General features: G+C 44.6%; 1 protein-coding gene across 2 annotated transcripts in view; it reads right to left on the bottom strand.

The window, feature by feature from the left end:
- The window catches only part of KCNK10 (potassium two pore domain channel subfamily K member 10), a 122432-nt gene that overhangs the window by 13803 nt on the left and 81886 nt on the right, over window positions 1-26743 (bottom strand). For both annotated transcript variants that reach the window (XM_045902011.1, XM_045902012.2), the window contains one exon: window positions 23181-23341. In XM_045902011.1, coding sequence (XP_045757967.1) covers window positions 23181-23341 — 161 coding nt within the window. The remainder of the gene's footprint in view (window positions 1-23180; window positions 23342-26743) is intronic.

The raw sequence follows: 26743 nt of genomic DNA on the forward strand, positions 1-26743 counted from the left end.
AATAATAATACTGCAGTAACAATGCTACAGACACCTAAAGCTGCCTCCCTCTTCTCCTCCCCAAGCAAGCCACATTAGCCAGAGAAACAATATCCCACCCCAATGCTTCTTTCTTGTGCAGGGAGTTCCCCCTGCTAAAAAACACATGCCCTCTCTCCAGCCTTACTCTGACCTAGGAACTGAGCATTCTGCCTCTTCCTCTCCCTTCCTTTTGGGAACATGCTGACCTCCTGAAGTGGCCTCATGATCTCCTGTCTAATTCTGGGTCTGTCATTAAGAAATCATTTTTCCACAGATATAAACCATATTCTCCAGTGTTGAGAAAATATAGTAATACTAGGCTTCAGTGCATCATCTCCTTTGTCTTACTTCTCAATCAGTTTATACCTGGGGTGGAAAAAAAAGAGATGCTATTTATTTGGCTCCTTTGAAGAGCCCCATCATCTCAATTCTCCTCCTCACAGTCTTCCTGGTACCATGGTCTTTTATGTTAGTGACAGCTCAATAATTACTTCACAATGAAGGGGAGAAAGAGTCCAGTGGGTCCAGTGGGGCAAGTTCTCCTCAATGGAAGGTGAGTTCCCTTCTTTAGACTGTAACCCCCTCCCCCCCCAGCCAAGGAGGAACACATATAATGAAAACAGAAAGGAAAGAAATTACAATGGGTCTCCTACAGAGGGGCCTGTCCTAGAAGGAGATGAGGAATGCGGGAAGTCATTAAGGAAGGCCAGGCCCTGGCTGGGGTTCTCTGAAGGGACAGGAACCTTCCACAGGGACAAGACAGGCTGAGGGATGGAGCTGGGAAAGCAACAGTCATAATGCAGCCACATAACATGCTGAGTGAAGTAAACGGTTCACTGGGGATTATCAAGGAGGCTTTGACTCATCCTCGTCCTTCCTGGCCATCTCCAAGCCATGTCCCTGTTCACTGGAACCAGCATCCAAGAGTACCCAGGAAGTGTGGGAGAGAAGAAGGACTTCATAGGCCCCCATCCCTCCATTCTCAGCTATGAGTAGCCCAGAGAGCAGGCCCTTGTGAGCTTCTGGTGGGCTGCTCAGAATGCCTGTCTACATGCCCAGGAATCAAGGCTAGTGACAAAGAAGCATGCATTTTCTGTGGCCTACTATTTATCTTGCCTGTTAGAAGATTTGGAGAAAGCCCCCACGATCAGCCAGATTTAGGTCAATACCTTAAAAATGCACGTGGGTATCATTGAGTCAATACCTGTGCAAATCTCTGGGTTTTACGGGGATGCAGTAAGCAATCCCCTCCCCAAGAGTCACACCACACCTTCTTTCTAGACGAACACTTTTTAATGAAAGCACACAGGGATGGTCACCCTCATAAAACTATAGGCAATAATGAAATAGGCATTAAGAAATTATGTGGGGAAAAGATGTGGCAACTAAAAGAGAAAGAGGCAAGGCGAAGCAAGAAAAAAAATAAGAAAGTCTATGAGAAGGATGAGCACATTTGAGAAAAAGACTTTGAGCACACAAAGCAGGAAAGAGGCCATGGTCTGAGGGCCTAGAATTTTCCTGGAGGTACAAGAAGGCTGCCCAGACAGATAGAAAGCAAATGGAGAGAAGACAGAAAGAGATAGTCTATGCGATTTCTAGTTAGACTGGGAACAGAGAAGTTTAAAGAGGAATGAAACACAACTTCATAGAAAATCACTCAGAAATTAATCCTAAACTAGGAAGCCCTGCGTTGAGGCAACTTGATAGAAACATCCAGATCAGATAAGATTTCTTTAGCAGAAAATTTTCCAAGCTGTGAATGAAGTTGAATTCTGTAACTTTTTTACTCTTTCGTTCAATAAGTCTTTATCGTGGACCCACTGAGCTAAAGTCACTGGTGAGCAAAACAGAACAGCCCTCCTCCGTACAGAGGCTGAGGCATGCCAGCGCCTCACTCTCCCAGCCTCCCCAGTGCAAAGACTCAAGCTTGCAGCCCAGGCTCCCCCAACCATAGAGACATAAGTCAGACTCTGACCCAGACACTAGTGAGTCAGGCGACAGACGTGGTCTTGGAGTACCCCTTTTATGGTCTTCTGTGTGTTTTCCTCTTTTCTTTCTCTCCGGTATCCCAAAGGCTATCCCTAAGTGAGGAGCAAAGATTCTCAGAGGCATCCTTGCAGAACCACTTTCCTCTCTCCCGCAGACTCGATAAGTCTGGGCTAGGGTCAGGGACAGAGAGAAGGCAGAATGGCCATTCAGCCTGGAGAGGAAAGAAGGGTGGGAGGAACAGCCTCTTCCTAGGGTCTTCCAAGTGGCATTAGCAGAACCTGCTGTCTGGAGGGCCAGGGGCAGAGAGGAAGGGATTAGACGCAGAGCTCTCCTTTAGCGTGGGCACAACTCCCTCGGCACCTGTGCCCGGCCCACCTCGCAGGAGTCCTGGCTCCCCCTAAGTCTCCTGAACAGAGACTGAGGGACATGGACACTAAACAGAGTGGGGGCGTGGAGAGAGAACCTTGCCCCCAGTCAAGGTGGAACTGGACAGCACTAGATGGAAGCTTCCATGGGGACAGTGAGGTGGCAGGCAGCAGTGGACACACCATCCATAAGGAAGCAGGGACCGTGTGCGTTCCATCCTGGAGCTGGTGGCCACAACGATGCGATCATAACCCATTTCCAGGGGCAATCACAAGGGTGGTTCTAGCAACAGCATCTAGGGCCCAGAATCACTGGGGTCAGCAGGGCCAGCTTCTATCTCTATGCCAGTCAGAAATGGCAGTGGTTCTTTCCAGAACCAGTTCTGCGGCATGATTTGGGTCATTGTTCTTGGCTGGGTACCTCCCAAGTCTGGGTCTCTATCCAGCCCAGGGATTCAGTAGCTATCTGATATCCTTAAAAAAAAAAAATTTTTTTTTTCTGTTTAAATTATCCATTAGTTGGTTTCTCTTGAATCAGCTAAGCTGCCTGCTTGCAGCTGCCTCTCCTGGAGGTCAGGGTAAGCTGGCCTCAGCCTCTTGCAGGCAGGTCAGGGACACGGCCCCAAGGGGTCCCCATGACAGGCGGAGAACTCTGAACTCCAAGATCAGCCCGAACTAGAACGTGACATGATATATAACTGCGTGGGCAATCTCTCTGACATTTCTAAGTCTTCAGAGAAGTCTTGTCAGAAATGACAGCTAGTTTCAGCTTTAGTGTGGAAGGGGCCGCAAGCACTCCTGGGCTGGAGAGTTAGAGAGAGAGAGCAGTATCAGACTCTGGGTCAGCTGACGCAGAGGGTCTGGCACCTGCAGGAGGGGACCAGCAGCACTACCCAGAGAGGCTGCTGGTCAGAGCGGAGCGTGGCCACCCGGACAAGTGAATGGGGAAGACACAGGCTGCGGCCAGGACAGACATGGGCACACAGCAGTGACGGCCCCCAGAGGCACCAGAGGGCACCCAGGGAGGGGGGCCGCGGTGGGGCCCGCTGCGAGCCAGTGCAAAGAGAAAAGATTCAGAAGCGCAATTATCGACGTGTGAACAGTAGATCTCTTTGGACGGTGGGTTTTCACGTGATTTTATTTTTCTCTCTGTACTCTGTTCTCCAAAGTCTCTATGGTGGTCATGCTGTCTTCGTCATCTTTGCAATGAGGGAAAAGGACAGGGGAAGACTGGAAGGGAGAGGGGTGAGGAGGAGAAAAGGGAGAGAGGCAGCGGGGACGGTGCTCCTGACCGTTGCATGGCTCCCTTGAGAAGTCACACCAACGTCTTTGACAAGGCAGCTTGTCTTCATTTGGGAAAGAGATGACGGCCATGCCCTTGAGGGAAAACTGGAAGAGAGAAGGAGTCGCCCATACTCCCCACAGGAAAGTGAAGAGATGGGCCTTTTCTAAGCCTTCAGAATCCCAGGGACAATTTGCCAACAGTGGCGGTGGCCACCGTGAGGATGTGGCCTTGTTCCAAGGCGGCAATTGCATCCTGCTTGCTGCCCGGCCACCTCCTCGTCCCACAGAAAGTGGCCACCCCCTTCCTGAACACAAGTGCTAGGGAGCCACACTATTGGCAAGCATCGGCTGGCCCTCTCCGTCTTGTCTATAATTCCAGCTATTTTTGCGGCGTCTCTCTAAAGAGAGTGAATCGTTTGCTGGTGCCCACAGTCCTGTTTCATGTTTCTGTTCTGTCTGCTGGGATGTTCTTCCCCTTTCTACGCTTGTCAAACTCCTGTTGGCTCCTCAGAACAAAATTCCACTATCGCCTCCAGCAGGAAGCCCTCTGCCTTCTGGCTAAAGTGACCTGTCCTCCCCCTGGCTGTCTCTGCTCCCAGTGCGTTCCCCCCCACCGTCGATGGACCCTCGCGTCCTGCATTTGCTGTCTACCTACATGCTTGTCTCCCTGTCTTTGCATCAAATACGCTGTGCATCTTTCTACACTTGCTTCCTCTTTTTTAGCACCTAAGGAAAATAGGAGAGCAATTGTTTAAGGTAAGCTAATGTACGAAGGACATAAAATAAAACTGTTCATCCAGCAAGAGACAGACTGTCAGGAGTTTGTAATGTCGGATGCTAGAAGGGGTATATATTACAGAGAGACCCAGGCAACAGACATACACACACATCACACGGTACACATTTGCAGGCTGGAACTGAATATTAATAGCACGGAACTGCCTCAGTGGGAGAGTCCTGACTGTTTGAACATGGCTATTTACACAAGGATAGAAATTATATGTGTGTATTCCTGAAGTTACACAGGAGCTCCCGGGAAGGTTTTTTGTTTTTTGTTTTTTTCTTCTTTCTTAGAACCGCATTCAGAGTATAACACTGTAGGAGGTGACTGGAAAACCCATGCGGTGTTTGTGGTTGCCTCTCTCCTGGCATGCGGCAGGAGGGGGTGAGAATGTTCAGACATCCGTCTGCAAGAGCCAGTGCCAGGGACCAGACAATAATCCCAAATTTAGTGTGAGTTTTCACTATCCCACTGAGAAAAATTCATGTTTATACTTACCTGACCTGAGAACTTAACTCCCTTTTACATATAAATACACACATACACACACACACAAACACAATTTTTTTCAGCATAATTTCAACATAGGCTGAATTTTACAAGAATATGACTCCAACGTACATTGCAAGAAGGTTGAATTTTGACTAATTGGAAGCCTGCTGAGAACTGTTCTCCCTTTTGAAAAAGGACATCACTGATGGGGGGGACGTCCCCCATCCCCTATGGCACCTTCGTCACTGGTAGGACACATCTGAACTGACCCACATCTGGAGCGACTGCATTCCACACACGGATGCAAGGAGCCCACTGCTCTGGTGGCTCTCCAGAGGGTTTTGTGACCAAGTGCCTATGACTAAAGCATGTTATTTTAATTCTAAATGACCTACCTTTTATCTCTCCTTCATACTGCAGCTAGCAAGTAGTATTGAAATTTGCAAAATTAGATGTGTAGATCAGTTGCACTCTCTATGAGACTCATTTCAATGTGAAAAATGGACACGAAGGAATACTTGCTATAAAAGAGGGTGTCGGGTATTACAGGGTTGAGAACCCCTGGAGAAAAGTAAACTGAACATCGTATTTGAGGTTGACTTGAAAAGTCTGTAGAATTATACTTACAGGTATTGCCTGATGAGACAAAAGTCCCTTGTACATAAATATCATGGGCCAAGTGCAATAAGCATCATCAGAGGACAGGTCCCCTACTGGACCACCTGTCCATCAAAATAATTGCACTTCATAGGTTAAGACTGGGACATTTTTTTTTCATTGCCATTTATTTGCACACAAAGCTACTTTTGGTTTCAAGGTCATTTTCCATATCAAAATGTATGACAATGCTCCTTCATTCACTCATCAGGTATGGGTTACGTGCTCTTTGGGTGCCAGGTGCTGGGCTAGAGACTATGCTGGAGAAGTAGACAGAATGGGGCCTCACAGCTGATGGGGTCTGTCTGAAGCACCATAAATACCCCATGCAAAAATCCGAAAATGAGACCATAGCACATTCAGTGTAGACACACGCCCTTTGGAGTCCCCCCGTGGAAGCGGAGATATCGCCCCCGAATACAACCATCAAGGACCTCACTCCAAGAAAGAACGCTAATTTTTTTTTAATTTGGATATGAACTTTTCACAACATACGGTTAGTCAGTTCATCTTTTTGTTACTTCCCTAATAATAAGAGAAGAATTTGAATTCAAGATATTTCTAGAAATATTATTAAAACTAAAGACATGTGATCATTTTTTTAAAAAATAGAAAAAGGATAGGAAGCAATGTGCCCATTTTTCAGGCAGGAGGAATCTCATCAACCCTCAAACTCCCCCCCATAGTGGCTCCCAGAAGCAGGTATCACATGTTTATATGGCCATCTGGACAGGTCCTCTTCCTCCTCTTCCCTGGAGAAAAGATTCACAAGCCTCCAAAGGAAGATAAAAGAGAAATATACCTCATAGAAATACAGAATCAAAAGCAACAGAGGCAAGAAGCAAACAGCAATGTCAGAAAAAGGACGAAAGCCAAAGAAAGTGGTAAGACCACTGCGAGAACACCATATGGCACTGATAGGTCTGCATTTTATTTTAAATGTTGATATTTGCTTTCTCGTTATCTTTGGCGCCAACTCTGTTACAGTACTCAGTAAAATTCATTTTTAAAAAATCGCACAGAAGCTCTCTGTACTCTATTCTCAAAATCATACATCAATTCCTATCCTTTTTTTAACTGCATGCCATATAGCCCCGTTACTAATTGTTCAAACTAAACTGCAGAGCGGTGTTATATTGCAAGGGAAATCCTGTTGACTGATATGAGATGCTCAACACATTTGTTTGTGCCTACTCAGCAGGAAGAGGTAACCAGGGTGTGGGGGTGTAGATAGGTAGACAGCCAAATAAAAAGGCCCACATAGAAAGACTGTGGATGTTTCTGTTAAATTCACTTCTGCTGGGAGCACCCGGGAGGTTCAGTCAGTTAAGCGTCCGACTCTTGATCTCAGCTCAGGTCTTGATCTCAGTGTTGTGAGTTCAAGACCCACGTTGGGCTCCATGCTGGGCATGGAGCCTGCTTTAAAAATAAATAAATAGGGGCGCCTGAGTGGCTCAGTCAGTTGGGTGGCTGCCTTCGGCTCAGGTCCCAGAGTCCTGAGATCGAGCCCCACGTCGGGCTCCTTCCTCAGCGGGGAGCCTGCCTCTTCCTCTCCCTCTGCCTGCCACTCCCCCTGCTTGTGCTCTCCCTCTCTCTATCTCTATCAAATAAATAAATAAAATCTTTAAAAAATAAATAAATAAATAAATAAATAAATAAATAAATAAAACAAAATAAAATAAAATAAAATAGTTCACTTCTGCCAAGGAATGGGAACAACTAGCGGAGGGGACCTTGCTCAATCGAAGTGGAGCCACAGCGGTAAGCACATAAGATCTGAACATGAGAGACAGGGTGTGAGTGCAGCAAAACCCATCTTCCAAGGGTCCCTTTTAATATTTGGGGGTCAGGTGTCTTTTGGAAAGAAAGTCTGGGAACATTTTGATGCTTTATAAAAATATGAACTGGCCCTTGTGTTTCAAGATCTAGTGAGAGCACACACAAAGCTGAGAGGCGATCAGCACGTAGCTAAAATAAATTCTTTTTCATTCTTTCACTTTTCCTTTTACTAGAATCTACATACGTGATGGGACATCATGGATACATCTGCATATACATTTGCATTAAGTGCAACCAGGGATGCAGAGCACAACCTCCCCCCTCGCTCAGACAGAACAGCAGGGGCACACTCAGACCTTCTATATTCTTCTTTCTCTGAATCATGGCCAAGGCATCTTTTCTTTGTAGGACAATGACTGACAATGAGCTTTGCCCCAGACCCAAACCCTCCTGCCCATCAGATTCCCTCTGTTACTGCTGCTCCCTGAACTCCTCCAGCCCATGCACCTCTAAGCCCACTCCCAAGAAGGGTAGGACCAAGGGCAGCATCAACAAGCGTCTCTTCTTCATTCAGGTTTGCAGGGGGAGGGGGGATGTGCAGCCTGCACACCCTAGGTGCATGGAAAGGAATCTGGTTCATCTCCCCTTCTTCTCCAATCAATTCACAATCAATAAGTATTTACTAAAGTATTTATACCTCCAAAGTGCTCAGCACTGAGCAGGTATGGCAACGGTACAGAAAAAGAAAAGGCATAGAAGTTCTATATTCAAGGCCCTTATGCTTTACTTAAAAAGAACCACCCATTATTATGCAACATAAGACAGGTGCAGCACTGAAGATGTGTGTGATGTCAAATATACAAGCTAGAATTCGCAAGTCCCTCCTTTGGGCTCCCATCGCTAATAGCATGCTTGTCCTAACAGTAACAGCATTTACTGAGTGCCGACTACAATCAGGGAGACTCTCAGGCATCAACTAAGTACCAAAAGAGGGAGCTACTATTTTTACCTCATTTTTCAAATAAAGAAATGGACACAAAAATAGACACATAGATCAATGGAACAGAATAAAAGACTCAGAAATAAACACACAGTTATATGGTCAATTAATCTTCAACAAAGGAGGCAAGAATATCCAATGGGAAAAAGGCAGACTCTTCAACCAATGGTGTTGAGAAAACTGGACAGCTACCTGCAAAAGAATGATCCTGGACCACTTTCTTACACCATACAGAAAAATAAATGCAAAATGGATTAAAGACCTAAATGTGAGACCTGAAACCATAAAAATCATAGAAGAGAGCACAGACAGTAATTTCTCTGACATCGGCCATAGCAATATTTTTCTAGACAGGTCTCCTGAGGCACCGGAAATAAAAGCAAAATTAAACTATTGGGACTTTATAAAAATAAAACCTTCTGCAGAGTGAAGACAAACAATCAACAAAACTGAAAGGCAAAAGAAACCTGAAAAGCAACCTGCTTAATTGGAGAAGATATTTGCAAATGACATATCTGATAAAGGGTTGGTATCCAAAATGTATAAAGAACTTATAAAACTCAACACCCCAAAAAGAAATAATCTAATTTAAAAATGGGCAGAAGACATGAACAGACATTTCTCCAAAGAAGACATCCAGATGGCATACAGACACATGAAAAGATGTTCAACATCACTCATCATCAGGGCAATGCAAATCAAAACCACAGATATCACCTCTCACCTGTCAGAATGGCTAAAATCAACAACACAAGAAACAGTAGATGTTGGTGAGGATGTGGAGAAGTAGGAGCCCTCCTCATGCACTATTGCTTGGAATGCAAACTGGTACAGTTTGCATACTGGAAAACAGTATGGAGGTTCCTTAAAAAATTAAAAAATAGTACTACCCCAAGAGCAAGGAATGACATTACTGGGTATTTATACCCAAAAAATACAAAAACTCTAATTCACAGTGATACATGCACCTCTATGTTTAGAGCAGCATTATTTACAAGAGCCAAATTATGGAAGCAGCCCAAGTGTCCATCGACAGATGAATGGATAAAGAAGATGTGGTGTGTGTACACACACACATACACACATATAGACAATGGAATACTATTCAGCCATAAAAGGGAATGAAATCTTGCCATTTGCAACAACGTGGATGGAGCTACAAGGTGCAATGCTAAGCGAAATAAGTCAGTCAGAGAAAAACAAGTATCATAGGATTTTACTCATATGTGGAATTTAAGAAACAAAGCAAATGAGCAAAGGAAAAAAATAGAGACAGAGACAATCCAAGAATCAGACTCTTAACTCTAGAGAACAAACTGGTGGTTCCCAGAAGGGAGGAGGGTGGGGGGATGGGTGAAATAGGTGATGGGGATTAAGGAGGGCACTTGTCGTGATGAGCACCAGGTGTTGTAAGGAAGTGCTGAATCCCTATATTGTACACTTGACACTAATATAATACTGTATGTTAACTATACTGGAATTAAAATTAAAAGCTTAATTTTAAAAATTTAAAATTAAAAAGTAAAAATAAAATAATTTCTAAAAAGAAAAAGGGGCATAGCCCAAGGCACAAGGTTGGTAAGTGGTGGACCAGGGCTTAGGCACTGAGGCATGTGACTTCAGAGGCAGCCTACCCCAGCCCCAGTCTCATCATGGACATCGGTCTTTATCTATGCCCGTTTCTTCCTGGGGAAGGAGTGTCACCTGCTCATCATCACATACCCCGGTGTTGAGAACACAGAAGACATTATTTGACAATGGCTTCTTAAAGTGACCTGGGGAGAGGTAGGAAGGAGCAGCACGATGGGAAGCTGGAGAACGAAACGTTATGAGGCGGATAAAAGAGTGTCAGAGCAGCGGCCAGGCCAGGTGGACACCAGACGTCACCAGCATGCAGAGACCCCCGTTGGCTTGGCGCTGAGCCTCCCTCCCTACCAGCAGCTCTGCTGCAGGGCCGGAGCTGAGGGAGCACGACGGGGACAAGCGCGGGGACACAGATGGAGCTGAGGGTGGGGGGCTGGAAGGGGCAGGTGCAAGAGGGAGACGAGGCACAAGGCACAGCCTCATCGTTTTGCCTCCAGTGTGACGGGATGACAGCTGTTGGGGCAGCCAGGACGTAAGGAGCAATCAGATAGCAATTTACCAAATGCCGTCTCTGCGGCATTTGAAAGTGGAAGAAAAAGAAAAAAAGCAGAAAACAAGTGCTGTCAAGGATGTAGAGAAATTGGAACCCATGTGCGTTGCTGGTGGGGATGTAAAACTGTGCAGCATTGTGAAAAACAGTCTGGCAGGTCCTCAAACTATTAAACATAGAATTACCACATGACCCAGCAATTCCACTTCTAGGTATGGCTCAAAGGAACTGAAAACAGGGGCTCAGACAGACATTTGCACGCCTGCGCTCATAGATACATCACTCCCAACAGCCAAAAGGTGAAGCAACCCAAGCATCCATTAACAGATGAACGGATAGGGGCGCCTGGGTGGCTCAGTTGGTTAAGCGTCTGCCTTCGGCTCAGGTCATGATCCCAGGGTCCTGGGATCAAGCCCCGCATCGGGCTCCCTGCTCAGCAGGAAGCCTGCTTTTCCCTCTCCCACTCCCCCTGCTTGTGTTCCCTCTCTCGCTGTGTCTCTCTCTGTCAAAAAATAAAATCTTAAAAAAAAAAAAAAAGATAAACAGATGAATGGATAAACAAAAATGTAGTATATACACACAGTGCAATATCACTGAGCCTTAAGAAGGAAGGAAATGGTGACTGGTGCTACAATATGCATGAATCCTTAAAGACACAATGCTAATGAAACAAAGCAGTCACAAAACGACCAGTCCTGCATGATTCCACTTATATGAGGTCTCCAGAGTGGTCAAATTCCCAAAGATAGAAAATAGAATAGCAGTTGCAGGGGGCTGGGGGAGGGGAGAATGAGGAGTTAGTGTTGGATGAGTATCTGGGAGGATGAAAAAGTTCTGGAGGTGGATGGTGGTGATGTTTGCACAACAATGCAAATGTAATTAATGCCACTGAACCATACATTTTTAAATGGTGAAAATGGTAAATTTCCCACAGTAAAAAAAAAAAAAAAAAAAATAGGCCTAAGGGAAAACACTGAAGCAAGGCTCTAAAGTATCCCACTAACTCCTGGGGTTACCTTAAATAAGAAGAGAACCTCTTTGAAACAGTGACTATGGCCAGGACAAAAATGTTAATTCCATGGAAAAAAAAAAGAGAACCCAGAATGACATGGAAACAGTGCTGATTTGAAAAGCCAGTGTTACTCAGTCTCTTTGTACTCAACTTTTTTGAGGCTAAGAATCCCTTTTAAACATTAAAAAGAAATTCCTCAAATTCTTAATCGCAGGAAACAAACTGAGGGTTGCTGGAGTGGGGGGTGGGTTGGGAGGGAGGGGGTGACTGGGTAATAGACACTGGGGAGGCTATGTGCTCTGGTAAGCGCTGTGAATTGTGCAAGACTGTTGAATCTCAGATCTGTACCTCTGAAACAAATAATGCAATATATGTTAAGAAAAAAAAGAAGAAGAAGAAGGTAGCAGGAGGGGAAGAATGAAGGGGGGGAAATCGGAAGGGTAGACGAACCATGAGAGACGATGGACTCTGAAAAACAAACTGAGGGTTCTAGAGGGGAGGGGGTTGGGAGGATGGGTTAGCCTGGTGATGGGTATTGAGGAGGGCACGTTCTGCATGGAGCACTGGGTGTTACGCACAAACAATGAATCGTGGAACGCTACATCTAAAACTAATGATGTAATGTATGGGGATTAACATAAGAATAAAAAAATTTAAAAAAAAAGAAATTCCTCAATATACACACAATAGAATGTTTTGTATCCACTGATTGAATTCTTAATGATGATCCTTCCACATACATTCAAAAAAGGGTAGTATATATGTGAAGGAGACGTACTATTTATTCTGTCTACCAGCAATGTTTGAAGTACAAAAAGTAATTCTCTGATCCTTTATAATAGCACCTCAGGCCCCTGGGAACCCACCACCCACAGGGTGAGAACCACAGCTCTATGCTAACAAGAGACTAAAGCTCAGCTGTGAACTCCCAAGACTCGGTGCAAAACCATTAAATCAAAAATGCTATGATGCACAAATGCAGCTCTTTGCAGAAAATAAAAAGTGAAATATTTTCCCCCAGAAAGACAAAGTGTATTTCCTCTAACAGGAATGCACATGTCCTAGGCTAGACTTAATTCGGGCAGCCCTGCCTTACATAGAGTTCTCAGAGCCTGTTCAGCAGTATGACTATACTATGCCCCTCGCGCAGTCCCTTCCCAAGGGAGCTGCTCTTTGGGATTGCTGTTCCATACAGTGGCATGCCTCTCAATGAGGATGTCTTCTAAACAATTTCCCTTGCCTCAAGCAATGAGAAATTTATCCATGACTACTGACATATATAGTTGCTTAGAAATCACGTTCATTGCTGCCCTGGTATAAACATGCTGATCAGATACCCAGCGCCGTGATGGGCAGACTCAGCTCAACAAGGGCGTGTCTCAATTTTAATTTGTTGTAAGCTACACTGGAGTGGGTTATTACTTGCTTGACTCACAGAGGTAGCATGAGGCTAAATGTGTAAAAAAGAAAAAGGTTGGTTTTTTTTACATTGACATATGTAACCAAAAAAGAGAAAAGAGTTCTATAAAAAGGCAAAGGGTTATTACTCTATTAAATCAGTGCCTTCCAGCGTGACCAAACTAGCCTGTGAAATTTGGTGATGAAGGGTGAACATGGGAAATCATCATCCACCTGTTAAGCTGGTTTTATGATACTAATACAAATGTGAGTCCTAATAAAATTCCTGCATTAAATCCATTAACTCAAAAGTACCTGGAAGTTTTATTTTTTTAAATATTTCATTTATTTATCTGAGAGAGAGAGAGAAATCACAAGCGGGGGTGGGTGTAGAGGGAGAAGCAGACTCCCCAATAAGCAGGGAGCCCGATGCGGGATTCAATCCCAGGACACTGGGATCACAACCTGAGACGAAGGGAGACACTTAACCAACTGAGCCACCCAGGCGCCCAGTACCTGGAAGTTTTAGAAACAGGTTACCAGGTTACCATGTGGTAGATCTAAAGCATCACTGGACTTGTGGTGGCCCCAACATGCAAAGATATAAAATGTCTTAATAAAACCCCTGAAATTCTAGAAAGTGATCATGTGTTCAGTGGGCAATCCTAACAGATAATGAATATCCATAAAAATCTTCCACAGACTTTCCTCTGTTGGATGACCGTTGAAGAAGAGCTTCTTCCACATTTCTTGAGTTTAGGGCTGAGTTAAATCCCCACTGGGAATTAAGGTCTTGGTGTTGGTTCCCTCAAACTCCAGATTCTCAAAACCATTGAGGCAGAGCATTGAGACAATCTAATGAATCCAGGAAAAGGAGAATGATTTGGAGGGCAAGATCAGCTGGCTCAGATCACCAAGAGGCTAGGGTTCGAGCTGTGTGTTCCTCTTATTATCCACAGTGACTGAGTTGTATGAAGTGGGGTGATGAGGTGCAAGAACAGAGAGTGGAGAATATCATCTGCCTGGCAACCTCTTTTTTGCAGGTGGCCCAGGATGAGACAGCCATTGGGACAGCATAAGCTCTTCTTTTATGAGCCCATATTTGCATTAGTCACATAGCAGACATGAGCAAGGGGACATTTAAATCCTAGATGAATCTCCAAGAGAAGGGAACACCATGAAAGAGATGTTTGCTAATAATGAACCAATATTAGGGAGATAGCGCAGGCGCCCAGAGAAGAATCAGAGACTATTGTCCAATTCAAAGTATCAACAGATCATATGAAACCAGAAAACTAAAACCCTTGGAAAGAAGAGAAAGACAGGGCCAATACTAACTTTTCCTCAACTAGCCATCTTTATCTGTCCCAAGGTCTTCCTAAATCTCTCATGGGAGACTCTTCTGAACTATCAGATGCCAATCCTATCTTACAAGAGAAAGAAGGAAGGAAGGATAGTGGAAAGACTAAGTCTATGCATGCACACTGGGGCACAGTCACCTGCTTTGGAATCCTTGCCCTGTCATTTAGGGGCTGGGTGACCTTGGGCAGGTCACAGAGCAGTCTAAGCATTCCAATCTCATAAGATGAAGAAGATGATAATGGTCTCTCTGGGAAGGCCATGGTGCAGCTTACTCTGGGTAAAGCCCACAACCCAGGGTGTGGCATACAGTAAACTCTCAAAGCAGACTAGCAACTCATTTCTAGACTTCGATACTGAGGTGCCATAATACTCAGTCTGACCTCAACCAAATCCTACTGGACAAACGACAAATCCGAGGCTCCCTACAAAGGTCCCTACACATGGAAGTTCACCAGTGATTTGCCACCGCTAAGTAACAATCAGATTCCCAGAAGTTACCTGCAATCAGAGCTTGCCAAAGAGAGAGACTTTGTTAAAGCTACCTTAAAGATGTTTAAATGTTAAACACTATGTGGGCAGTATTTTATGTAGTTATATTTTAGGTAGAGTTTGAGAGTTTTAATGTTTATAGAGAAGAGTGAAAATGCATTTTAAAAGCCATTAAAGCCTACAGCGATCTCAGATGACCACAGGAAACACCAAACAAACACCAGCTAGCTACCAAAGATGAGCCAAAAAAGAGGAAGAATCATACATTCGATTAGTGCCTACGGGGTCAGCTAACGTCAGTGCTGAGATGGTTTGCCTGCTAAAAAATACCAGCCAGAACAATCTATCTTTATGTATATCACCAGGGTCAGGCCCCCAGGCATTTTCCCTCATTGGTGACAAACGATCTTATTCCCAGAGCATAAAATCTCTAAAGCCCCCTTTAAGGACCCATGTGAGAGAGGAGAGCTCTGGGCAGGAATGGCACCAGTGATGAAGAAGCAGTTAAGACCATTGGTAGGGACACGGGAATTGGAGTGGAAGATTCAGCCAGGGGAGCAGGGCATGCACCTTGGGACCTGTGGGGCAAATGACTCCTTACATTTCAGCAGAGCTGTGGCTTAACTGGGGCGATTTTTCCCCGAGGGGACATTTACTCATGTCTGGAGATGTTTTTGGCTGTCATAACTGGGGGCACTGGTGATCCCGGCATCTAGTGAGTGGAGGCCAGAGATGCCACCTAACATCCTGCAATGCACAGGGCAGGGCCCATGACAAAAATCCAGACCCAAATGTCAATAATGCCAAGGCGGACAATCCTGCATTACAGGAAGAGAGAAAAGAGGCCTGAGGCCATTCACAGACAGACTTTGTCACAGGCTGTCATTAACAGATGTTGTGCATTCGGGCACCTGGTGTCTCAGTCTGTTAAGCGTCTGCCTTCAGCTCAGGTCATTATCCCAGGGTCCTGGGATCTAGTCCCGCATCGGGCTCCCTGCTCAGCGGGGAGTCTGCTTGTCCCTCTCCGTCTGCCCCTCCTCCCACTCATGCTCTCTCTCTCTCTCTCTCTCAAAGAAATAAATAAAATCTTAAAAAAAAAAACAGATGTTGTGCAGTCTGGTTTGTGAATGTCATTTACGGAGTGTGTCTCAAGTTCACATCCGTGCCTATCATTAAAGCCAGACAATATCTTTAATTTAGAAGAGGCCTGTTTGATAAAGCTTTAAAAATATTTACCTTCTTTGAAATTGTTTTTAAAACAATTACTTCCCAACTCCTACCAGTCCCTGAGGGAAAGTAAGAAAGCCATTGTTCACATTAAAACCAGGATCTTCTCTCTGATCAAAATAAACCCACATTATCCATGTAACATGAATTCTACTGAGTTATGTCTCAGGAATTTTTAATACAGTATGCACTAGTTTAAGTGTGATACAGAGGCGAACAGACACATACACATATGTGAACACACACACACACACACACACACACTTGGGCACTCTCACCCTCCATTCGCCCCCCCCCACCTCTTTAGGCTGGTGTACATAACTAACACCCAGTGAATATTTCCACTACTAATAGAATTGGAAAATTGTAGTTGAACTCACAGAGCTGAAAGAACACCCAATTTCCAAAACCAGAGATTTTATCTTCTTGAAATAATAATTCTTTGAAGTTAACCCCATTGCAATTGGGGGCTAGCTCAAAGACCACTTGTGAGTACCAGAAGGCTCTTGCCATGTATGCCCTTCAAAGTCTTTCCCTGACTCATGCCAGGCACATGGCAGAGGCCCCCAGCAGTCCTTGGCTTCCACCACCAGCCCCTGCCTGCAATCCACAGTGATTGATTAGCCCACTAATTGAGCATCATTAGCAGATTGAGACTGTCATCACCCCATCTTAAGCATCTTACAGCCTCTAAAGTCCCCAAGCAATCATGGTGCTGATAAGCCTAGGGTAACGTGTTATTATTTGTCAGCTACACCGAGGCTCCTTTGGCTCCAAAGGCAAACATTTCTGCTATATCCTTGGGGAAAAAGCCAAAGAAGAAAAAGAGTTATCTCTTGGTTTTAAAGGTAATATCAAAAAGCTTGCTGTTCAGCCAGATAAAAAGAGGCAGCTGCTTCCCACCAGAGGCCAAAGTCCAGTTCAGAGCAAGAAAATGGGATCCAGTCCAAAATCTGACCAGTTTTCCCACAGCATCCTATCAGGTGACAGTTGGCCTGGCCCAGCAAAAGAGCCAGCCCACAGCAGGGGGGAGAGAAGCTTCCCGATTCTAAAATCTGCTTCAGAACTCAAGGTCAGCCTTATTTAATCCCAAATAATTATCCTTCCTTGCTAACTGCCCAGATTTCCCTCTGGAAACCCAGGAAGAATTATTTTTACTTTATATTATATAAATACTTAAAAATCATCTCCATGAATTAGCATGACATGTTCAAAAATCTTACACTCTACATTGGTTTCATAGCATGGATGACTATATTTGACAGTAAATATTTTTGGCCCACCTGGAAGAAGTTAAGGCAGGATTACTAGTTCAAGCCCAGGCTATACCCCCAACTCACTATGTGGCTCTAGGCACATCACTTAACAAATCATGGGCTCCATTTCTCAGATGTGAAATGAGCCTCACAGAGTAGTGTTCCCCAAAGAGTGACCCACAGGCCAACTGCATCTAAATCTTAAGGATGCTTATCACCCTAGAGAGGGGCCCACAGATAATCCCAGACATTACTAGTATTCATGCATTCTCCCATCCTGGAAATCACTTCCTGGAGATCAAACAATGCATTACAGGCTCCTCTGTGGTTGGCTGGGGCTGAGTGACTGCTTGGAGCCAATGGGTCAAAAGGCCAAAGCTCCCAAGGGCCAGGGTGCAATGCCCATCTCTCTTCCTCAGCCTGGAGGGTTCCCAGAGCTACAGCAGCTCTAGCAAGGGTGGGAGAAAGCTAGGATTGTTTGATATCCCAGCATAAGTTAGTCTTCCCTGACTGATTCGAGGATCCTAAAGACCATCTGATTTATGACAAGGAGGGAAGATAGCTTCCCTATGAGTGGTCTATGTGGCTAGTGGTTGACTGACACCTGAGCCAGATGCTGTCATTTTCTTACCCCAACTTCTTCTTTGCTACCAGAATTCTCACTTTGTTCATCACAGCAAGGCAGTCAGTCCCAGGAGATGAAGCATGATGCCTCTGTGCCAAGGGTTCTGAAACTTTAGTAGGCATCAGAATCACCTAGAAAGCTTGGTGGATACAGATTGCTGGGCCCCAACTTTGCTAAGAATTTTCATTTCTAACAAGTTCCCAGAGGATGCTGATGCTGATGGTCCAGGGAACCACACTCTGAGAACCACTGGTCTCAATCAATGGATCCCACTCTTCTTTGTCAGATACTCACTTTCTTAACTTCCCTTGCAGGTGGGAATGGTCATATGACCCAGTTCTGGTCAGTGAGACAGAGCGAAGTCTGCAGGGTAACTTCTGGGGAAGATTTTTCTCCCATAAAAGGAGACCTTTTGTCTTGCCTTAAATGTGGTCGAGTGAAAACATGACATTTGGTCCTGAGGCAGCCATCTTGCAAACCATGAGGTAACAAGCCTGAGGATGAAAAGCCAACATGCCAAGGACAGCAGAGCAGAAAGAGAGAACAAAACATGGGTAAACTCGTGTGAAGTTGTGATTTATAACAGGAAATAAATATTTGGTCTTCCTCCCATTCCTGGCACAGAGGTCCTAAAACCCTTGGAACTTCCTGTGATGAGAGTGACAAAGGTGTTTTTTGTTACATCAATGACATGACTTTTGGATCACCTAGGGATGGGGGCTGGGTGCCAGGGGAACCAACCAGAAATAGAGATTTGGAACTCTCAATCCCACCGTGATTTCTGAGGAGCGGGGAAGGGCTAGAGGTTGAATCAATCATCAATGGCCAATGATTGAATCAATCATGCCTATGTAATGAAGCCTCCATAAAAACCCAAAAGGAGGGGATTCAAGGAGCTTCCAGGTTGGTGAACCTGGAACTATGTACTACTGTGCCAGGCCCCAACTTCCACAGGGACAGAAGCTCCTTTATCCAGGACCTCCCACGCATGTTCTCATCTGGCTGTTGACTTATATCCTCTACAGTCCTTCAGAATAAACTTGTAATCTAGTGAGTAAACTGGTTTCCTGAGTTCTGTGAACCATTCTAACAGATTTATTGAACCCAAGGAGCAGGTCATGGGAACCTGTGATCGATAGCCATATGGTCAGAAGCATAGGGAAAAACCTGGACTCAAGCCTGGCATCTGAAGCGAAGGGCCATCTTGGGACTGAGCCCTTAACTTATGGTATCTGATGCTATCTCCAAGTAGATAGAGTCAGAATTGAGTTGAACTGTAGAGCATCCAGCTGGCATCAAAGAATTGCTTGGTGGTGTGGGAGGAAAAAATCTACACATCAGAATTGGTACCACAATCCTGAACTTCTCACTGGGGAACTGATACACCAAACCTGAAACAACCTTCCTCCAGGCTTCTTGTTATGCGAGATAAGTAAGTGTTGAACTTTTAACCCATGGTTAATCAGTGTTGGGGCAATGTCCATTTTCCTGGTCTCATGTTCCACGTGGAAGGACTTCAGCCAGAGTCTCACTCTGGCTGCTCAATCAGACAAGTGACTTACAGGCGGACTTAGCGGAAGGGACTGAGCTCCTTCACCTCAGCCCCCTTCTTATCCTATCTGAAACCATCTACTACACAGAGGTATACTTTGATTTTCTCTCTATGATTTAGCAAGGTTAGTGGGGCTGACCCTGCTCTCATTGAGAGGGCCTGTGCTGCCAATGACTAGAAGAGATGGAATTTCTAAAATGGCCCATGAAAATATCCCACCCTAATCCCCAGGACCTCTGCTATAATGAGCTATCACTCCCACGACTGATATATCATATGACACAGTTGACCTTAAGATATGGAAATTATCCATGTGAGCCTAATCAAATCACATGAGCCCTTAAAAGCAGGGCACTTTCTCAGGCTAGTGGCAGAGGAACAAAGGGAAGTCCGAGAGATACAAAACACCAGAAGAATTCCATGTTGGCTTTAAAGATGGAGGGGCCATGTGCCAAGGAATTCAGACATCTCCTAGAAGCTGAGCATGGATGACCTCCACCTGACAACTGGCAAGGACACAGGAATCTCAGTCAGTCTTATGACCAGTGGCAACTGATTTTTGCCAAAATCTGAATGAGTTTGGAAGCAGATTCTTCCCCAGATCCAGAGCCCAACCCAGCCCACACCTTCATTTCAGCCCCATGCTATGCTGAACATAGCACCCAGACAAGCCCACCCGGACTTCTGACCTAGAGAACTGTGATACAATAAATGGATGTTGTTTTAAGCTTCTGCACTTGTGATAATCTGTTACACATCATTAGAAAACTAATACAGCGGGGAAGTCCTTCTGATTCAGGGGGAAGTGGTTAATAAGTCTTTTTAGCATCAAAACCAAAGCTACAAGGCACCTGGGTGGCTCGGTCAGTTAAGCATCTACCTTCACCTCAGGTCATGATCTTTGGGTCCTGGGATGGAGCCCTGCATCAGGCTTCCTGCTCCTTTCTCAGTCTGCTTCTTCCTCTCTCTCTGTACCTCCACTTATGCTCACTCTCTCTCTCTCTCAAACGAATAAATAAAATCTTAAAAAAAAGAACTACATCCTCTGATCAGCTTATCAGCAATAAAGCTGACATCTTAATCTTCATCTGACTCCCATGCGTATTTCTCAATTATTTCTGATTTCAGAAGGGGAAAAAAGGGAAGGGAAAAAAGGTTTTATTTATTCATCCAATATAAACCCCAATAGGCAGATATTGTATTACTCTGCAGCCAAAAGCATCCCTAAATAATACATTAACCTCCAGCAACTCTTTAAAATGAGGCTCAGAGCTGGGATGTGGTAGAAAGACCCAAATCATGCCACCTCAGAACACAGGCATCCAGAAGGCTTATTTTATATTTTATCTTTACATTAAAAATCGTCTCTTCCCTACAGCGGAGAGAAAACACAGCAGATGAAGAAAAAGACTTAATCCTTGAATGGGTGGGGGGAAAATTGTACCTTCCCCACAGGAACTAAAAATCCATAACCCCCAACTTCGTTGGTTTATAAAATTTTCAATTTTCAAGTAATCACCTAAGAGTAGCTGGCCTTTGAGATGTCGTTTAAATGAATGGCAAAGCGCTTTGAGATTTTCCACCAAAACTACAGGCAGCCAGTGAAGTGCAGATGGGTTGTTTGTGTATTCAGGAAGTGCGCTTCTACTCCTCCTGGAACTCAGTCACTCCTTCCAACAGCACCCTCCTCCAGTGCTCTGCAAATGCATACATCGCAGGCTGCCAATTCGATAATATACTGCTATTTCCTTCCTAAAAAACTCCCAGTCTTTGATGGCGCTGCAAGGAATTGAGTGCGCCATCAGCATAAAAATGAAATGCAAGGTTTTTAAGGCTCTGTCCCAGAGTCCTTTGAACCATCCATCTGAGAGGCAGCTTTAAGGGAAGGAGATGAGTACTCCTTCCCTTAAAATTAGTTTGAAATTCATTAGGGGAAACTAAGTCCCCAAATTCAGTAGCAGATGTGGTCACAATGACTGCAATCTCTTCCTTCATTTAGAATATAGTAACTAATTTTTTTTTCCTAAAAGGGGTACTTCAAAAGCTTTTAGTGCAACCCTTTCTTTCTACAAATAAGGAAACTGAGATCTAGAGCAGCTACATAAAATTAAAAATGCTGGAGCAGTCATTTTTCCATCTGAATCCTGTTCTTCTGAGTGTTCAATCCTCTCCACCTTGAAGGGCCATGAGGCCCTGGCTAACAGGGCACCTCCGAGAAGCTCAAAGCAGCTCTTGGAGACGGGTTTGGAGATGGAGCCTTGCCATGTCTGGTTTAGGGAAACCTAAACATCTGAGAAGCAGAGAAGTTGAGCTCTGACGGTTTCCATGGTGACCACTGAGCCCAAGTGCATGCTCTAATGAGCCAGCTGGGCAAGCCAGCACCTGGGAGCAAAGGTTGGGGGACATTCCAGGAACATCCACACGCCACTGAGCTCCTCAATTGAAATCTGAATGGGTGGCTAGGCTGCTAATAAGGGCTTTTTTTGGGAGACAGATACACAGCAGATCTGAATGAACTCTATATATCTGGCCCTGTGCCAAGCTCTCTTCCACACATTATTTCATTTAATCATCACCAAAACCTTCTAAAGTGGATTCGAATTCTACCTTCCTCTTTCTCACCGATGAGTAAACTGAGGCCGCTCACCCAGGATCACTGAGCTCATAAAAGGCAGCTCTAAGCTAGTTCTCCTGCTCCATTCTCCCACGCTCACAAACCTGAAACCGCTCACCTGGGGAGGTCCCCTGTCTTTTTCTAAAGAGAAGTCCTGATTTCTTGTCTCAGAAAAACAAGTGCACATTAGAACTCACCACTGATCTATCTTTGCCCATCATTGCCAGATTCTGAAACGGTCTCAAATTGTCATTTTTAAAAATTAAGTCATCATCAGAAACAACTCCCTGAAGAAGGTTTGAAAGACTCGAGAACTAGGTCAACAATGAAAAAGAGAGCAGAAATGATGTTACACCTGAGTCAAACAAGCTTTCTGTGAGATCATATGAGTAAGTGTTAGTTAAAGGGCATTGAGAACCCCAAGCCAATCACATCTGCTCCACAACCTGTCACTGAGGACAGGAATGCCACCTTTAGTAAATAAATTCCTTGAGTTGAGTTTTTGTCCCTTGGTTAAAGGCAAGTATTCTCAGGAAGAAAAAAACCCACTAAGATATTGGCAATCATCAACACCTTAGTATAAATTAGTACATCAGTGTACTATTGCTGAGAGAGCACTCAGAAGTGAGAGGACAGAGAGGGTGGGGCCATGAAGAGATGGATACAAAGCACAACGCAGTATCTGGAAAACGCATGCTTCTGGAAGAGGTCCCAGAAGCCAGGATCAGCTTAAAGACCCCGGACTTGGAAATAAAAAGGAGTGAAGAATTTCCAATAACAAAACAAATGGATTTACTTCTCTACTTTATTGCAAATACACTTAGAAACCCATCTTCCATCTTTAAGATGGAACTGAATATGTCTCTCATCTTTAGAAAACCTTGTTTTGGCACACCTATACTTAACCCTCTTGTGTTGTGATTCCAGAAATACCACTGTAAATAAGGAAACTGATAAAGAGAAGTTTAGGCACAGTACTTGTGACTACCATTGGCCAAAACAGAAAATATAATTATAACATTAAACTCTTCCGTTAAAAGTGACAATGATATGATAACACCGTAATCATTCCTTCTGGATCCCATCAGGCTAAAAAGCCAGTTGGATCGCAGAGTTTAGGGTTTAAATAGATGCAGTACTCACTCGAAAGACCTTCTCCACTCTTGCAATGCTCTTCCCAAAAATGGTTCCAAGTTGGTCTCCAATTCCAGCTAATAAGAAACCAAAGAGCGGAATTCCAAAGATGGCATATAAAATACAAAAGATTTTGCCTCCTTCAGTGCTTGGAGCAATATTCCCATACCCTGGTGAGAAACAGTAAAAAGAGAAAGGGAGAGTGGTGAGGTGGTAGAGAAATCAGAGAGCTGAACAAAAGAATCCACAGATTTCTTGAAGGGTTTCTGTGCTCCCCCACTTCACAAGCTTCCGGGAGCAGAGCATCATCAAAAATCTAACATTCAGAACATTGTTCCATTACTTCTCTCCTTTCTCTCCCTGGAAACAGTTTTAAGGAGATCCAGCCTTCCTGGATCTTAATGTGTTTAATTAGATTACATTTTAGGAAATTCGTAGTCACCCAGAATTGCACTGCTGATGAAAACAAGTATCATCCATTTCAGAAACACCAAATATCTTGGTTCAGGGGTTCAGGGAGACCTGAAGATCCAAGGAGCGTTCACCATTGCCCTTTTTAGATTGGAAAAGAGCTTCTCCTTTACAGTCTCTTCCCATGAGCAACCCCTCCACTTGACAGACTGGCTGTCTTCAACATTTGGCTTTATAGGGTGATGGGTGCTCCGCATTAGGCAGGATATGTGGTCTAGCACAAATTCAGAAAGGACTCATGGATCATACAGCCCTGAGAAGCCTGAAAACAGAAGAACAGGGAAGGAAAACAGTGCCTCTTCCTGCATTGACAGTGATGTTTAGCTCTACTTGGCTCTTTTTCTGTTTACTGGGAACTTTCATTGTGTCTGGGTCATGCCTCTCTTCCCACCCACTTCTTTCATCAAGGGCTATCAGGCGCTAAATATATGTTTATTGGTGGAATGGATGTCTGAATATAAAAGAATCTTTTTATAGCCATGTCTATAATATGTATTTCAAATAGTGCTTGAAAACACCAACATCTGCATTCTTAAGAATTCTGCAATTATGTAAGTAACTTCTGTATAGTGAGCACTGGGCTTCCTCTATATGGATGGGGCTAACGGAAGTGGTGCTGGGAAAAAAAGGCTATGGTATTGGCATGATATAGAGAGAGATGAGAATCTAAATTGCTTGATATCCAGTTTCATGTCAATGAGTACTGCAATGTTATGCTAACTAGCATCTGGATAGTCACCCAACTGTTCTCCCATATTAGGGTAACTCAGGTGGGGCCTGTTTCTAAATCCATGAGATGAGTGAGTTACTGGGTTCAAGGCTGTGAGCATGTTAGGGATGCAGCACAGCCAAGGCCAATGTCGATGCTGCCCCATCCCGAACCTCCGATGAGCCTAGAAAACTCTCGCTGCTGCTGTCTGATTTTGGGTGATGAGTCACTTGGCTATTTTCCTTTTCAATTTTCTTGTCAGAATCATTCAAATCTTTTATCAGGAATTATCTAAATTCCAGTTTCCATTTCTCAAATGAGTGTTCAGGCAAGCCTTCCTCATCTTACATTCCTTTTACTCAGCACCCTTTTCACTTAATTGTGCAAAAGAGACTCTTGGAACTTTTTTCAGGTGCTTTCAGGAACTTGGACAAAACCATTTTTCTAGGGGCGCCTGGGTGGCTCCGTCAGTTAAGCGTCTGCCTTTGGCTCAGGTCATGATCCCAAGGTCCTGGGATCGAGCCCCATGTCAGCCTCCCTGCTCAGCAGGGAATCTGCTTCTCCCTCTCCCTTGCACCCTCCCCTGCTCTTGCTCACTCTCCCTCTCTCTCTCTCTCGAATGAATAACATCTTTAAAAAAAAAAATTTTTTTCTAAGTGTTGCCCTCTAGAATAATCTGATTGATACTGAAAAGGGAATAAATGTGCCTACACAGCTTCACTTCACTCAGGTCGATGGGGACCTATGGAAACATCTATGACTCTTGCTTGACTGTCTCAGAGTTGACCGATCACTGTCAGGGAAGGTAGGTTCTCTTTTCGTCTCAATATCTCAGAAGGAAACATGTTGTAGACACAGCACAGGCAAACAAATTGCTGAATAGGCATCTCATTAGCCCCAACAAGAGGTGCACACTCTTTCCCCAGCTTTTGGTGAGGACCTGCCCCACTGCCTGGGTAAGGACTGTGTTCAGGGAATTTCCTGGTATCATCCAAGGGGCATGACAAAGAAGAGAGAAGACAGAGGGTCCAGATCCAATTCCACCTCACTCTACCTGGTTGTCCCCAGAGTCACTTAACCTCCACAGATCCCAGCCTTAGAGGGGTTTGAGGATCATGTGGAAAAATCAGTGAACTGTAAAGGACCATACAAATGCAAAGCAGTATTACTACTAGCAGTATTATTACTACAATTGGCTCCTTATTTAGTCAGTGTTTCACAGACTAGAACACTAAGATAAAGTTAAAGCAAAGCTCTTGGGTAAGGACACCAGTGAAGTAAAATTCAAATAAATCTTTAAATATATTTAAGGCCATCACTTCATACTGGGCATAAGGTAATTGCCATTCTTGAGTAATGCTGTGTTTGTGCATTGTGTTTGTGCCACGTTGTGGGCAACGTGTGTGTGTGTGTGTGTGTGTCCCTTGCCTCTGATGAACTATATGGAAAAGCTGTCCCAGTGGAACCCTCAACACTGTCATTCTAGACTTTTAACATTTTGGAGCTTTGCTCTGAGGCAACAGGAGGGCCACATGCCTGGATATTTGGCTCTACTTTATCGAGACTGTTAGACTGCTCTGCCCATCCATCCAGGATCCTTGGCAGAACTTTGAAGGAGGGGGTGGTGGTCATATAGGCTCAAGACTGGAGACTGCAGGGCTTCCTGTTCTGACACTTCCACTTCCTGACTCTCAGATCTTGAGGATTTCCCTAACCTTTCTGCCTCACTCTCCTCCTCTGACATGGGGCTAAAGATAGCACCTGCCTTTTGCTATTAAAGATGAAATGAGGAGCGCCTGGGTGGCTCAGTCGGTTAGGCGCCGACTCTTGGTTTCAGCTCAGGTCGTGAACTCAGGGTCATGGAATCAAGTCCCACCACATCAGGCTCCGCGATCAGTATGGAGTCTGCTTGGGATTCTCTCTCTCCCTCTCCCTCTACCCCTCCCCCCCAAAAAAAACACACAAATAAATCTTTTGTTAAAAAAAAAAAGATGGAATGGGTTACATGCAAAGTATGAGTTGCCTGTGGAGATTAAATACAAAAAATCATGACACAAATCATGATGCAATACTTGGTAAGTATTAGCAATTATCATCTATCTTGCCCAGGGTTTTCTGTAGGAAGGAATCACTTCTGAGCAATATTTCTCCGGGAAAACTAAGCCCCAGGAGAAAACAGATGGTTGGTTCCTGTCTTCCATCTGGAAACTCCGCTGTTCTCCCACAGTGCCAGGCCAAGGAACAGAATGTCTGTACCACCAGTGGGGTTGGATCCATGAGTTGGATGGGCCCACCGTTGCATTTGGGGTGTGGGCATCTCTCGGCGCAGCTAGGGGCAGCAACGCTGGGAAATGAGATGGGGTGACATGGCAGCGAGAAAGGCAATTGGTCA

This window comes from Mirounga angustirostris, unplaced genomic scaffold, assembly GCF_029215605.1.
Source record: "Mirounga angustirostris isolate CCGP_5_RB_7025 unplaced genomic scaffold, mMirAng1.0.hap1 SCAF_9, whole genome shotgun sequence".
Taxonomy (NCBI): Eukaryota; Metazoa; Chordata; class Mammalia; order Carnivora; family Phocidae; genus Mirounga; species Mirounga angustirostris.